The sequence below is a fragment of the Misgurnus anguillicaudatus genome, chromosome 2 (assembly GCF_027580225.2).
Source record: "Misgurnus anguillicaudatus chromosome 2, ASM2758022v2, whole genome shotgun sequence".
NCBI lineage: Eukaryota > Metazoa > Chordata > Actinopteri > Cypriniformes > Cobitidae > Misgurnus > Misgurnus anguillicaudatus.
In genome coordinates this window covers 51,353,121-51,369,661 of record NC_073338.2, presented here as the reverse complement: position 1 = coordinate 51,369,661, position 16,541 = coordinate 51,353,121, and the positions used below count along the sequence as shown (strand labels likewise).

Below are 16,541 nucleotides of genomic sequence, written 5' to 3'. Positions count from 1 at the left end.
ATTACAGCTGAAGCTTCATTGTTGTAAGGACTCTATTGTGCCACATCGTGTGCCTTATTTGAAGGGTCACCTCATCTTCAAACCTGATATTGGGTCTTAATACATCTTCAACAATACAGGAGAGTCAACTGAATTATCAACACATCCATAGTGTTTGAAGTGCATGTGACACACGATTATTACATGCTAATAAACTGTGGATCGGCTGTAATAGATCATAAAGATTTATTATTTATTTAGAATCAGATTGAATCCTCTCATGTCACAATTGCTGTTCAAAGTCATGTCACATGTTTAAAGAGTCTCATTATAATCAATGAATAAATGATAAAGTAGTTATTTATCATCAATGCCTCTTTATCATTATCTCATAAGGGTTTTATTATGTCATTAATTCTGCTTTTGATTTAACAGCCCAACTACATCTATATCTAAGTGATGCTAATGTACATTTTATGATATTATTGCAAATTCTTTACACAAATTATAATAATTCCAATCATATATATTTATATAAACTGCACAAAGGTTTCATCAAATACTGAACTTAAAATCTAACTCTAAACTATTAGACCTATATGCTTTGTGTAGAAAGAGCAGGAATACCCCACACTAAACCCTATGGACCACCATACAGTTATACAGTTCCTTATCTAAACACAGACAAAAAGAGACATTTAACATAAAACTATAAAGCAGACTTGCTATATAAAATCCTGTTATTTGACAATAAACCTTTTCTGCTTTGATTGGCTGCTGTGATTCGTCACTGGTGATGATCCGCGTGGCCTCTATATAAACTACATTTTCATCAATGCACATATATCAGCTCTTGCTGGCGTGTGCGCGCGGTGGCGAGAGCGCGCGCGGTTGACGCGGGTCTCAATGGCGCTGGTGCTGATGCTCGTTCACCATCACCTGTTGATTCGATGATGGAGGTGAGTTACATTTTCATGACAGAACCAAATTAAAAACCGCATCAAGGAACGGAGTTGTTATTTGATTCACGAGTTTGTAAATGTGATTTCATTAAGTCTTCATCCGTTCGTTTAAAATTGAGGCTCATCAAGCTGTTCTGGTGATGCATTTTATAAGCGAACACTTAAGTGATTTAGAGTTGGTTTTTCTTTATCAATTCTCCACGAGAGAAAGATGAAATTACTTTTTTTAAGTTTTAAGCATTAAGGAGCTCAAACTTTCTGTGTAACAGGTGGCGAGGTTTTCTAAGCTGATGGTCAATGTGGAGCGTAGAGGGTCACCTTAAAGGGGACATGTCACAAGAATTTTTTAAGATGTAGGCTAAAATAAATATTTGATGTCCCCAGAGTGCGTATGTGAAGTTTTAGCTCCAAATACCCCACAGATAATATATTATAACATGTTAAAATTGCCACTTTGTAGGTGTGAACAAAAGTGTACGTTTTTGGGGTGTGTCCTTTAAAATGCAAATGAGCTGATCCCTGCACTAAATGGCAGTGCCGTGGTTGGATAGTGCAGATTAAAAAGCGGTATTATTATAATAAGATCCCCTTCTGACATCACAAGGGGAGACAAATTTCAATGAGCTATCTTTTCACGTGCTCGCAGAGAATGGTTTACCAAAACTAAGTTACTGGGTTGATCCTTTTCAAATTTTTTAGGTTGATAGAAGCACTGGGGACCCAATTATAGCACTTAAACATGGAAAAAGTCTGATTTTCATGATATGTCCCCTTTAAGGAGGATAGGAGGTCAGTATGAGGATGGCAGAAACTTAGTGACAGGAAGTAACCACAGAAGAAGAGATAGGGCACATTTATATTATCCAAACCAAACCATGCCTCAGTGCGATTGTCCCCCCACCATACTCCGCCAGATGCATACACTCACACTGTACTTTTATCGATCTGAGCCCGGGCGCTCTTTCGTCATTAGGATGCGATTGTTTTGAACAAAGCAGGAAGTAAAGCGCTCTCTTAACACTGGAACCCAATGTTAAGTCTGTGTTTTTTATTTAGAGTTTTTTGGTGCGTGATGACAAACACCCCTCTCATGTGCCTGTCGCGTGTGCAGCGTAGACATTCACGTAACCATGCTGCGCCCGAGTGCGGTTTGATTTGGATATTGTGAGTACACCCTTAAAGGGATTGTTCACCCAAAAATATCCACCTCATTTTTGAATGCAGAAGTAAGTGATGTGACGTATTTCCCTTCTTTGTGCGAGACGTCCGTTTCAATAGCCAGCCAGTAAAAAACAGTGTAGTGGGAGCACACATAAAACATGTTTAAAAACATTTATGGTAAATATTTACTTTACCTGCCATGTATGAACCAGTGTGAGGATGAAATTAAGTGTCCTGATATATCATATGAAGATATATTCAATCATTTCATGTTGTTGCTCGGGGGTGACAAGTCTTCTTAGAGTATCTTTACAAATGGGACAGTCAGTTGTTTGTACATGAAATATACCAAGACTTTGTGTTTTTAACCTTTTATTGTGGCTTCAAATGTCACAACTGTCCTTCTTGTGTGAGATTTTTTAAATGGCAATATTCAATGAACTTTGAGTTTGAGTTTTTATGGCAACACATCAAGCTTCACGTGGTCCCACAGTCAGCAGCATCTTTCTCATTCAACACATTGTAAGTTATTTGAACAAACCATAATAAACATATTAAACTATTTTTACATTCAGTATTGTTTTTGTTGAAAATATTATTATGCAGTATATAAGACATGAGCTTATGAAATTATTTGCATTATTTTTTTCATTTAAAACATAACAAAAGCATGCGCAAACACATTATGAACTATTATTAACCAATAAGCTGTTTATGTTGTATGTATTCTGTACTGTAATCACATTGTTGTAATAATATATAGTATCAAAATAAATAAACCTAAATCAGCAAATTTTTTATATTAACTTTTGAACAATTTGTGTATTTATTGTTCACTGGCAGTGTCTATGAAAGGTTTTACTGGATGGATATTTGGATACAGATCATGGGTGCATGTGCGCCAACTACACATTCAGCTCTTGTGAGTGTATTATGGTTAAAACAAATATTTTGTAAGGATTTACTGAATTTGTACCAGCTATTAAGGCAACCTCTATCTGCACAAATGATGCCTTTCTTCGTGGATTGGATAATAAAAATTAAAAAGCCAGTCAATACGGCACACATGTGTCCCTCACAATACGACCACCATAAGCTGTAGCTGTAGTGGCTTACCGGAAGTCTTAGGAGCTCAAAGATGGCGCCGCCCACCTTTAATTCAAAAATTAGATGGTGGATAAATTCTGTCATCATTTACTCACTCTCATTTTGTGAGAAACATGTATACATTTGTATACAGGTAGATATTTTGAGGAATGTTTAAAACCAAACCGATCATGAGCCCTATTTACTTTCATAGTATTGCTAATAAAAAACTTTCTCTCATTCTATTCAGTACATTTAAAATGTCATGCAGAATGTTAACAGTATATATCTAAAAATTCTAATTTGAATATCTTTGTAACGTAACCATCATAGCAAAGTAAATCCAGTCTTCATTTGATACATGTATACTGGGGTCCTTGCTCCTCTTCTTGATTTAAAAAAGGTTGAAGACCTCTGTCTTTGTCTCAACAAACAGTGACAGTCATCATCAAGTGCCGTTGAAGGCCATTGTCAAATTGAAGGATCTTTGGATAGCGGCCTTGGTTTCGCCTCCTTCATTCAGCCTTTTTTGAAGGATATACAAAATGTATCTTTTGTGTCCTCCAATCACCCACAATGCTTTGCACACATCTCAGAAACATACACTGTAAAGAAATGCAGCATTTTTGTCAAATAAACATATATATATTTTTTTAACTTTAACTAAAAAAAAAAGGGTTAAACAATTTCAACCTGTTTTATAAGTTATATCAACTTATCGCAGGTCAAAACTTAAAATAGGTTGAATTGCAAAACCAAGTTTTATCTTCATGCTGCATTTTTTACAGTGTAGGGGGAAATAAGTCAACATTGAGCTCCATTTTGTTAGGAAATGTAAGACAAAATATTTTGTTTCATTCATGTTTAGATGTTTCCCAAATTTGATTGCCCGTTTTGTACTTTTATTATTAGTGGATGTTTTCCTAATTCATCTCTGCATGCATTGTTGTGTGCCGGTGCACTTAAAGGATATTTTTTAAAGTTCAGAATCCAGGACTTCCCATGTGGTGAAATATTGATTTGGATTTGTCAATGAACCCCACACCTCACACTGATTCTAATATTTTAAGCCAAATTTTAACAGGGATCTCTCGCTTTATCTCTCAGTTCATTCACTTCAGGGTTAAAGTTTCCTGTAGATGTGATTTTTAAACCCAGGTAATTGTAGTGTTATGTGGTTACTTTCTAATGTAAATAAGTGTTGTGGAAGTTCATAATTCATTATCTCACTTTCTTTCTGTGTCTCACTTTCAGTTCAAAGTACTTTGCTAACATGGTTGTTTTACAGACAATATTGCATGCAGAGCATCAATACAATACATAAATACGCAAGCAAAATGAGAAATTAAGGTATCAGTAATATTAATAACAACAGCTACTACAAATGTCCTCATGAAACGGTGCTGCTGTGAAGTTGTCTGTTTATTCTTCATTTAATTTCTGTAGACACAAGAACCCTGAGCTGGATATGGAGGAGCTGAGGACTAAACCTCTTACCCTGCAATGCTGTGTGGAAGACTAGTGATTTTGTTGTGAATCTGAACAAAGAGACCAACAACAAAACCCAGTCTTCCTCTCAGCACAGGGCACATCAGCAAGAGAGAGAGAGAGAGAGAGAGAGAGAGAGAGAGAGAGAGAGAGAGAGAGAGAGAGAGAGAGAGAGAGAGAGAGAGAGAGAGAGAGAGAGAGAGAGTTTTGTGTATGTTTCTTGTTTTATGTATAATGCTAAGTGACACAATCAATAAAGTTCCTTTAAAATGGATAGAGAGATTATGTGCATGCTTATCAACAACCATGTTTGCCTCAAGGTTTATTATTTTAGATATCCCTTAATGTAGTCTAATTGTAGACAAGTGTTTTTGTACCACTAAGTTACAATTAAAGAGTCTGCTATTCCGATATTTTAGATCAGGGGTCTTCAACCTTTTTGTGAGCAAGGGCTAACACAATGGATAAAACAATATGGAGGGCTGATTTTTTGATATAGTCTACTCAAAACTTTTTAGTTTTACTTGTTGATTTTATTTAACTTGTTAATATGTTTTATTATTGTTTACAATGTTAATAAAAGAAGCTAAGCTAATATAAAAAAATAATAATAAATAAGTATAAATATAAATTAAGGCTATTAATAGAATGTGCTTTAGCTGGCAACTCACAGACTCCGTGTTGGCATCCTGATTGAAGACCACTGTTTAAGATAATCAATTGCCTCTTTAATGTAGATTAATTGGTGCATGTACATACAATCAAAAAGATCTGTGAGACACTTTAGGTTGCATTGCATAAATATAATGACCCATTTAGTGTCTGTAAATGGGTGTGATAGGTGAAACATTACATATTCCTGAAAACATATAATATAATGTTCATGTATCTCAGTGGTAGATCATTGTGTTAGCAGCACAAAATGTTCTGGGTTCAATCCCAAAGAACACATAATGATAAATTGTATACATTGTAATGCATTGTAAGGTGCTTTGAATAAAAGTGTCTTGAAAATGCATATATGTAAACCCTGCAGTAAATCATTAGTGCCATGTAGTTGTTATGTGTATGGTAAATTTAGCTAGCCTGTTATACTTTTTAATGCTTGATTTGTTAAACAAATAAATTAAGTGGTACAAAGTAATATGAATGTGTTATTAAAAATAATATGGTATTTGTATAATTAATTATATATACAGTAATAAAATATACAAAAGATAACGTTTGTATTTTATAAATTACTGTTTAAATGTTTGAATAAAAACAAGAAGTAACAAACGTACAGATTGTGAAATAGTAAAATGTGTTATTAAAAATAATACATTATTCGTAATAAATTATACAGTAACAAAATATACAAAGTAAATATTTTGCTGTTTGTTTAAATAAAAACGTACAGTTTGTGAAATTAATGGAAAAAAAATTCCCCACTTTTAATAAATGCCAATCGAATTGTTCACACATTCCGTGTTCACGTCAGGCTTTCAAAGTTTCATTGAATGAATGAAGGGAAATGTATTTTTTTTTCGACGTGTTCAACCACATTCCTCAACGACCACTGCTTGTTTGTTTCCTACATTTCCCAGTAGTGTTTGCGCGATGAGTTTGTGGGGACTTCGCGACGCCCGACGGTCATTGTATTTTTTACGCAGCTCCCGCTGTACGCCGAAAGCGCCTGCGCACTACAATACCCAGCATTCCGCGCGTCAGTAGTAAACATAGAGCTGTCAAACAACTTCGACGCCATTTCGATATCGGCCTTAAAATGGCAGTAAAATGCAGCTCGCGTATTTTGACTCTCTAAATCCGAAGCGACACGCGCCTCTCTCGCTTACCAACGAGCGTTAACGGACGTTTACATGACGTCAGATGGTGAGAAGATGGATATAAGCACGGCGGTGTTTAACGCGGCGAGAGACGGAAAGCTGAAACTCATCCAGAAGTTGCTGAGCAACAAAAGTCCGGAGGAGCTGGAGGCGCTGGCGGAGGAGAAGACTCAGGGTGGGACGCCGCTCCTCATCGCCTCCCGTTACGGACATCTGGAGGTGGTGGACTACCTGCTGGAGCACTGCAAAGCTAACGTGGAGCTCGGCGGCTCGGTGAACTTTGACGGCGAGACGATCGAGGGCGCTCCGCCGCTGTGGGCGGCGTCTGCCGCGGGGCACCTGGCCGTGGTAAAGACCCTTCTGAAACACGGAGCTTCCGTCAACACCACCACCCTGACAAACTCCACGCCTCTTCGCGCCGCGTGCTTTGACGGCCACCTGGAGATCGTCCGGTACCTGGTGGAGCACCAGGCGGACATGGAGGTGGCGAACCGTCACGGCCATACATGCCTGATGATATCGTGCTACAAGGGCCACAGGGACATTGCCAAGTTCCTGCTGGAGCGTGGTGCAGATGTCAACCGCAAGAGCGTAAAGGGTAACACCGCCCTGCACGACTGCGCCGAGTCTGGGAGTCTGGAGATCATGAAGATGCTGCTGAAGTGTAACGCCCGCATGGAGAGGGACGGCTACGGCATGACCCCTCTTCTCGCTGCCAGTGTCACCGGCCACACCAACATCGTGGAGTATTTGGTGCACCAACCACGCAGCACCCGAGAGGAGCGTGTCGACGCTCTGGAGCTCCTTGGAGCCACATTCGTAGACAAAAAACGTGACCTGCTGGGTGCAATGCGCTACTGGCGGAGGGCGATGGAACTTCGCAGAGCAGGCGAGAAAGCTGGATTACTGGCCAAGCCCCCTCCAGGTCCACCAGTGCTGGCGTATGACTGCGCCCGGGAGGTGTGCACGGTCGAAGAGTTGGAGGCACTCATCACTGACCCCGACGAGATGAGGATGCAGGCGCTGCTCGTGAGGGAGCGCATCCTCGGGCCGTCCCACCCCGACACATCCTACTACATTCGCTACCGGGGCGCCGTCTACGCCGACTCGGGCAACTTCGAGCGCTGCATCAGCCTATGGAAGTACGCCCTGGATATGCAGCAAAGCAACCTGGATCCCCTGAGCCCCATGACCGCAAGCAGCTTCCTGTCCTTTGCTGAACTCTTTTCTTTCGTGCTGCAGGACAGGGCCAAGGGCACCCTGGCCACCCGCGTCACCTTCCAGGACCTGATGGGGGTGCTTGCCAAGAGCGTGCGCGAGGTGGAGCGTGCCGTGGCGCAGCGGGACAGTCCTCCAGAGGCGCCACAGTTCACCAAAGCCCTGGCCATAATCCTGCACCTCGTCTTCCTGCTGGAGAAGCTTGACTGCGCCCCGGAACAAGAGCACCAAAAGCGACAGACCGTCTACCGGCTGCTAAAGCTCAACCCCAGGGCGAGAAACGGCTATTCGCCTTTACACATGGCCGTGGACAAGGAAACCACGTCGGTGGGCCGTTACCCGGTTGGACGGTTCCCGTCGCTGGCCGTGACCCGGCTTTTGCTGGAGTGTGGGGCTGACGTGGACTCCCGAGACTGCGAAAACAACACACCGCTACACGTGGCTGCCGCCAACGGCTTCCCCGACATCATGGGGACGCTCGTCCGGGCCGGGGCGCATTTCGACGCCACCAACGCTCACCACAAGACGGCCTACGAGCTGCTGGACGAGCAGAGCGGTGGACGACACGCTTTGCACCCGCTCAATTACATCACCCTGCAGTGTCTAGCGGCCCGTGCCATAGAAAAACACAGACTTCCCTACAAGGGGCTCATCTCAGAAGAAATGGAGGCGTTTATTGAGCAGCACTGACACCCCGTATGACGCAGAGCTACCTCCTCCTTACGAGAACTGGCCAACCCTAATGCTCGGGCCAAGTGTTAAAGCAATAATCCCAGGTTACTAATTACTATACAACTGGATCTCTGTCCCTTAACCTCTGTAACCTGGTGGTGTGCACCTCACCAAAACCCTCTCTGTCAATGTTTAAGGGCTTGTGGGAAAATGACCTAAAGAGAAACTGAATGCTAGTTGGACTTTTGCTGTGATCTCCTTTATTCTGTATTGATCCATTGAACAATTTTGTCAATTTTTGTTTGCCCGTGTTGTGTTATTATTATTTTTTGATTGAAGAAGTGATGATGATCTGTTTTTTTTTCAAAGGGACAAATGCTACAACAGAATCAATCTCCCAGTTTGAATCTCTCTTATCAAATGTTTTTTTCCCACTTTACGATCCCGGCGAAGGAGCCTGAAACCCGTGGTGCCAAACGCTAGCCTTACACTATCATCTTTTTCTAACATTGTGGCTTTGAATGTTTGTGTCTGTGGTTATAATGTATTTTTATTGTATGAATGACAGAGCTGTTGTGTTATACGCTCACAGTCTGGAGGTTGAACGCACTCGGTGGTTTCGATCCTTCGGGGATTGACTGTAATATTAACTTGGCACTTTACCCCTGTATATGAGAACAGCTATTTTTAAATCTCTTACGTTACATTGATATCTATGCAGTTTATTAACCGAGGTGGATTTAGAGGGACAAATTTGGCAACCCAGGTATTTTTTGCAGGGTGTACATTGAAAGCTTATGCATTTTAGTCTTATTCTAGTTGCCTTTTAAATTATTTTTCTTCATATCATATGGGCTGAAATGTTTGGAGTTTCTGTCATGAAAGCACTTTGAAAATGATAACACTTTAAAACCAGAGACTACAACTCATTTGGTTAATTTAAGACAGGACAAAATGTGTTTGGTGATGCCTGAATAAAAATCAAGTGTCCCATCTTTCTGTCTGTCTGTCTGTCTGTGTATTATACACATATGGGGTTGCATAAATACTCACATACTCTGTTTATTAATGGCACAGAGGGATTCAAGAACAGATTTCTGTGGTAACATTATCTTTAAGCATTAAGAATTGTCCACTTTATGGCAAGCCGTTTTAACTTTTATTCGTTGAGTTCTTGATATCAACAATTCAATTTGCACTAGTTAAAATCGTAATTTTAACTTTCTCTATTTATTTAAACAAGCTTGGTAAGATACGTAAATCCAGATTCAGTCTCAGGTGACATGCTCTTGTAAATGTTTTAAGTAAATGCAAACTAATAATATGTTGCATTGTGTTCCATTAACCCCATCTGCCCCTAAACTTAGTAGCTTACTTTACTGCAAAACAATTGCACTAATGAAAATGCAATTGAAGAGTTTCGTTGCAAAACGAGATAACCACCGTTTTTTTAATTGTTCAGCAATCTCGTTTATTGGTTGTGCATTCCAATTAATTTCAATTCAACTGCAGTTGGTTTGTTTTGATTTAAACCTTTATAACTTAAAAAATACAGCTAAGTAGCACCATAAAACAAATAATAACATCATCATAATAAACATGTTTTGACAAAAATGTTAAAAAATGGATTTATCTCATTTTGCAACAAAACTCTTCAATTATAAAATGTATAAAGCAATTCTATATAAACACTGGATGTTTTGTATTGTATTTGTTTCTGATTAAGGTTTTTATTACTGTATTAATGAGATCTTTATCTGTTGTCTTACAGTTATATGAAAAGTGTGGCTAAACATTATAGCATTTGTATTTGTGATGATGACTTTATACTGTTTTTATTAAGGAAAATATGTCGTGAGAATTTTTGGCCACTGCAAGAATAATAATTTACAAGACAAACCTTCATGCAGGTACATTATATTAGCACAATATCAAGTCTGCTTAACAAATAACTCTTAATGTATATAAAAATAGACGACATTGACTGTAAACTCATTTTTACTATTGATTTCTGGCTGAAATCTGACCTGTAAATGTTTTTGTTGGACCTGTAAGACGTCCATTGGGCTTTATGAAGTGGTTTCCTGGACAGGGTTTAGATTAATCTAAGGCCTTGGTTATATATAAACATATCTTATGAAAACGTGGTGTGCATCTTGAGACAAAACAATGACGCTGATATATTGAAATATATATTAAATGTATGTTAAAGCAAGCGGTTTTCAATTGAGACAGCTCAAACAAGCACTGTAGTCTTGGACTAGACCTAAGCCCTGTCCGGAAAACCACCCCTAAATACTCTAAAAATGTCTGGGTTATTTTTAAGCCATGTTAGGTAAATATTGGACAGAACACACCCCTGGGTTAAAATGTACCCAATGCTGGGTTATTATAACCCATTGTGCACAACAACAACCCAACATTGGGTCATTTTTAACCAGCATGTGTTCTGTCCAATATTTACCCATAATGGGTTAAAAATAAACCAGCCATTTTAAAGTGAATGTACAAAATGATGTCAGATGAGTCTTAACACAGAACATTTCTGTTAACAGATGTGTTTCAATGACATTAATAATCTCCACCTTGTATTTACAGAAGCCGAGGTGAATCTATGGTTTACCAGTCCTTCAGTGGTTAGCACGATGCACATATAGATTTAGTGTTGGTGTTCAGAGAGGACACAAAATTGCCTGTTTTCAAGCAGACCCACTCAACCAGCGAATCAAAGGTCAGAATGACTTATTGAAACTTTTGATTGTTGTGTTTCACATTTGACAAGAGATTATATGAAACTCTCGTCTCTCGCTGGATCACTGTGGTCTCTCTCAAAAGGAACTCTTGAACGCTGTTTGTTGAGATAAACCGAGGGCAAGTAAAATACCGTATACAACAGAAACCTGATCCTCATCTCCCAGGCCGTGCACATATAAATAGCATCCAATGACTGCGTGTGTGTGACTGCATGTGCTGTGTCTCTTGAGAATGATGCCGTTTGCTTGACTGGGTCTTAAAGTCCTTTGCTTTTTTACTTCACTACTGTTAATCTCTTTGAGTTTCTGTCTCTTGTTCTGTATGCAATTTCACCTCTTTGTGTAAAACTGGTTTAAGCTGACAGGTGCTGAAAGGTGTTTATAACAGAAGGAATTGAGATCTGTTAAGTTTTTACAGGGGCTTCATTCAGGCCGTGTTGTTCTCAGGTAACAGAGATTTGATCTCAAATTCACATTACTCACTGTACAACAGAATGAATGTTGAAATTATTGTGAATCAACATTAAGGGAGAATAAAACAAAATAAGCCCTCCAATGTAAAATGTCTGTAAAATTAGAGATTTTTGCTTCATTTTCTTGAAAATAATGTCACTCTCTTTTGATGGCCACAAATAGGCTTCAGTTTCTTCCTGTAAAATATAATTTATTTGAATTATTTTGCACATTTTTGACACAAAGCCATAATAAATGAATACACATAAACTGTAATAGTAAAGTCATTCCTAAGCATATCTCTAAACGCACCTGCCATTTCAATCACATCTAAGCCTGCAGCTGTGCCTATAGGGTCCTACAATGAGACAATGGACCCCATTATGACGTCAGCCGGGGTCACGTCAGATAAAACTCATTACTCGATCTTCTTTCAAACCCCAACACACAAGACAAACCCAGCAAACAAAGAACGCGCAGTTCAGCTCGTGGCCGCCGGAGGGCGCAAAAGCAACTTTGCTCAGTGTCAGCAACTGATAAGAAATTATATGTATTTATTTGTATAACCTCTGAGAATATGCATTTTTTTACTCTACAAGCAGAAAAAAATCCTCCAACCCTCTACTTTCTAATCTAGTCTAAAACAGTGACAGAAATGTCTTTTGTGTTTGTTTTATAAAGGGGGAAAATGGGAGTAAAGGGAGTAAGGGAGTAAAACTCTTTCATCGAGCCTTAGACAATAATATTCTGAAATATGTAAAATGTTAAAAAAACACAGAAAACCCCTGCACCTTATAACCACAGCTAAATAAACTGATTTATATATTATAATTTTATAATACAGCACTTAAAGGGATAGTTCACCCAAAAATGAAACTTCTGTCATCATTTTCTCACTCTCGTGTTGTTAGAAACCTGTATAAATTTCTTTGTTCTAATGAACACAAAGGAAGATATTTTGAGCAATGTTTGTAATTAAACCGTTTCTGAGCCCCATTCACTTCTATAGTATTCTTTTTCCCTACTATAGAAGTGAATGGGGCTCATGAATGGTTTGGTTACAATTCCTCAAAATATCTTCCTTCGTGTTCATCAGAACAAAGAAATTTATACAGGTTTGTAACAACACGAGAGTGAGAAAATTATGACAGAATTTTCATTTTTGGATGAACTACCCCTTTAAATGAGTTTTTTAAGAAGAGGAGTTCAATGTGGAAGATTTTCACCCGAGCATCTGATCTGTCATATGTTTCACGGCAGCATTCATCTAATTCAGTATTGTTAGTCAATTTTAAAGGCAGATAATTATTAACTGACTGATATTTTATTTTTATTCATGATTATTGTTAAAAACTATCAAGCAAAATCAAAATAATAAAAAAATCTAACTAATTTACGCTTTGTCAAACGCTTTGGTCTGATATCGTTGGTCTATGCTATAAACACTCATTTCTGTATCAGCAGGCGTTGATGAGACGCGTCTTTGTTTGACAGCCCTTCACGTGAGCGCGCTTTTTAGAAGGAGGAGCGCGCACCGGGGCGCGAGGAGGAGAGCATCGATGACATCAGCACGCGCGGCCGGTGGAGCATCTCCTGAGGTAAATGGAAATGGAGGAGCGCGAGTGAGGTGGTTCGGTTCGGACGGAATATAATGCACGAGTCGTCGTGAACAGTTTCCGCGCAACAGCACGTTCACGCAGGTAAGCGGATGTTTTATGCGTCTTATTAATATTATTTTCTCAAGGAATATGCAAGAGCTCCGCGCGTCGGACGCGCCGCACCCACTGGTGTTCAGATGATAACGCGGCGGTTAATGCGCGATGATCTGCCTGTCTTTATTATAGGCTACTGTGTGTGTGCGTTTCGTTGTTCTCCTGGATCATGACGCGTCGCTTCATCTCGCAAACATGAAGCGGATCCGCGTTAAACGCTATTATTCGAAACAAACGCGTCTTTTATTGGCCGTCAAGGCTCTTGTATAACTGACACTACGATGAAATATGAAGGCAAACAAAGCCTGATATCAGCAGAAATCACGATCTGATGTTATTATGTTGTCTGTAAACTTTATATCTCATCCGGATTTGATTAAATATTCAGTTCAATGTGTTTATCTGTGAGACTCAGATCTGAATTTCATTCAGCTTTGAAACATTTCAGTTATTTTTAGGGTTGTCAAACGATTAATCGCATACAAAATAAAACCCGGCACACAACCGACCTTCAACGTTGAAATTAGGTTGAAATAATGTCAGTTGTTGGTTTAACGTTGATATAACGTTGAAACCAACGGTAATGCTAAATGTGATATCAATGTTGATGCAATTTACAAAATCAATGCATATTTCAAAGTTTATTTGCAGCAGAGACCTTAATTCACCCATGTTGAACATTGAAACAACGTCGCAATAGAAACGTTGATTTAATTTTCAAAATCAAAAGGTAATTTGGGATGTTTGTGTTTGCATCATTTATTTGTGTGTGTATTGTGTGTAATTATTATGTATGTATGTATATAAATACCCACTTACATGTATAAATTTATGAAAAATTTTATTTATAGTTTTATATATAATATTTAATCTATCAAAATACAAATCATATACAAAATAATTACACACGGTGCACACACATATATTATGCAAAAACAAACTTTTGTTTTGTATGCAATCTTTTGATAGCCCTAGTTATTTTATAATGTCACGTAATGTGACAAATGACTTTCTGCAAGTGCAAACATGTAGCCTTTCAATTAATATGAGTTCATAAAATTGCATGCATGATAATAATAAAAGTGCTGATTAGATTTTCATGTATAGCATATATAGTATATACTGTATGTCATCTTCTCTTATATGCATATTTGCTGCGGTCTTAAATCCAACAGCACTCATCATAAAACCATTTACAGTAGCCTGTTTTCTTACAGTCAGTATAAAAATGTATGAATGTAGCTGTACAGTTCATCTGATTGTTTCAAATCTGCGGTCTCAGCACTTTCTCACTGTACTGTAAGTCTCGCTGGTTTCTCATTATGATCTTTGGTGGTGGTGAGGTTATATGTATATACCTTAGAAAATATTTTATTATTTTCACTGTCAAACCAATCGTGAATAACCAAAGAGGGCAGAATAATAATGAATATCTAAATATGTCCTCATGGGAAATTTTGCACCTGCTCAGATCTGCTTTATGAATTTGTAAAGGGCCCTAACTAGCAGTTAAAAACAGCCCTTTTGGTGTTTGATGTCACAGTCTTTTCGATTTTTGACTAGGGAGGTGCAAAGATGTAAGTGAAAGAAATCAGTCGTGTTGGATTTAGGCTTGCAGGTGTATCGATCTCATTATCACTGAATGTTTCTGTAGAATATTGTTTGCTCATCTGTGAAGGTTTAACAGTGGGTCCAGATTCAGACAGTTGGGGCCTGAAAGCACTGGTCAGTTTCTTGTAAGATCTTTAATATCATTGAGAGTTATAGGAAGAGTATTTCGGACAATAAGAACCACCTAGCAACCGCACTGCAGTACCTTAGCAACCACCCCAAGCGTTACCAATGATGAATTTTCCATGGTCATGAAGTCTTGTTCCTATAGATGTGGTTATTTTCTGTATAGTGATGAAGAGAAATGAAGTGGGATGCGTTTCATTGAAGTTTTAGATGACATCCGCCAATAACAAGATGAATGTGAGTGAAGATTTTGTGGTTAAAGTTCTCTGAAGGCGATGCAACAGATGGTTGTTAGGTAGGGAAGGTAGTTATGGAAAAAGAGTGTGATGTGCAAATGACGTTATTTGACATCGTGCATGGTTTTTACAGTATTTGATTGTGATAATAGCTCATTAAAATGCAAGGAGAAGATCTGTCTTTAGACAAAACATCTCCATATGTGCTGTTTAACATTGTGAGCATATCACTGCATTAAATTGACTTCTTTCAGATGTCTTAAACAGTGAGACAGGTTAAGTGGTTGGAGATGTTAAGCAATGAGGTGGGTTAAGCAGTGAGACGGGTTAAGCAGTGAGGCGGGTTAATCAGTGGGAGATGTTAAGCATCGTGGTTGGTTAAGCTGTGAGACAGTGAGAAGGGTTATGCACGGAGATGAGTTAAGCAGTGAGATTAAATAGTGAAAGCGGTTAAGTGGTTGAAGATGTTAAGCAATGTGGTTGGTAAAGCAGTATGACGGGTTCAGCAGGGAGATGAGTTAAGCAGGGAGATGGGTTAAACAATGAGACAGGTTAAGCGGTGGGAGATGTTAAGCAGTTTGGTTGGTTAAGCAGTAAGAGGGGTTAAGCAGTAAGATGGGTTAAGCAATGAGCAGTAAGGCAGGTAAAACAGTGGGAGATGTTAAGCATTGTGATTGGTTAAGTTGGGTTAAGCACGGAGATGAGTTAAGCAATGAGATGGATTAAATAGTGAAAGCGGTTAAGTGGTTGAAGATGTTAAGCAATGTGATTGGTAAAGCAGTAAGACGGGTTCAGCAGGGAGATGAGTTAAGCAGGGAGATGGGTTAAACAATGAGACAGGTTAAGCGGTGGGAGATGTTAAGCAGTTTGGTTGGTTAAGCAGTAAGATGGGTTAAGCAATAAGCAGTAAGGCGGGTAAAACAGTGGGAGATGTTAAGCATTGTGATTGGTTAAGTTGGGTTAAGCACGGAGATGAGTTAAGCAGTGAGATATATTAAACAGTGAAACCGTTTAAGTGGTTAAAGATGTTAAGCAATGTGGTTGGTAAAGCAGTAAGACGGGTTCAGCAGGAAGATGAGTTAAGCAGTGAGATGGGTTAAACAATGACAGGGTTTAAGCGGTTGGAGATTTTAAGCAGTTTGGTTGGTTAAGCAGTGAGAGGGGTTAAGCGGTGAGAAGGGTTAAACAGAGAGAAAGGTTAGGCGCTGAGTTGGGTTAAGCAGTGGGAGATGTTATACAGTATTCTTGGTTAAGCAGT

At 39.0% G+C, this 16,541-nt stretch overlaps 2 protein-coding genes across 8 annotated transcripts in view; both read left to right on the top strand.

Annotated features, from left to right (window-relative positions):
* The first annotated feature begins 6,368 nt into the window (after positions 1-6,368).
* LOC141351109 (protein fem-1 homolog A-like) lies at positions 6,369-9,387 on the top strand. Its single transcript, XM_073857545.1, has one exon. It carries the CDS (start codon positions 6,536-6,538, stop codon positions 8,408-8,410), a length of 1,875 nt encoding a protein of 624 aa, XP_073713646.1. The 5' UTR covers positions 6,369-6,535; the 3' UTR covers positions 8,411-9,387.
* A 3,741-nt stretch (positions 9,388-13,128) lies between these two features.
* Positions 13,129-16,541, top strand: part of LOC141351142 (receptor-type tyrosine-protein phosphatase S-like) — a 126,804-nt gene continuing 123,391 nt past the window's right edge. For 3 of the 7 annotated variants that reach the window (XM_073857673.1, XM_073857666.1, XM_073857658.1), the window contains exon 1: positions 13,135-13,298. The gene's annotated coding sequence lies outside the window, so the exon portion shown is untranslated. Of the gene's footprint in view, positions 13,299-16,541 lie in introns of all 7 variants that reach the window. The other 4 variants (XM_073857638.1, XM_073857632.1, XM_073857676.1 and 1 more) reach the window with 2 other exon arrangements.

Bases quoted from the DNA above. Each gene is read 5' to 3' on its own strand.
- LOC141351109 (XM_073857545.1), top strand. From the start codon at position 6,536: ATGACGTCAGATGGTGAGAAGATGGATATAAGCACGGCGGTGTTTAAC.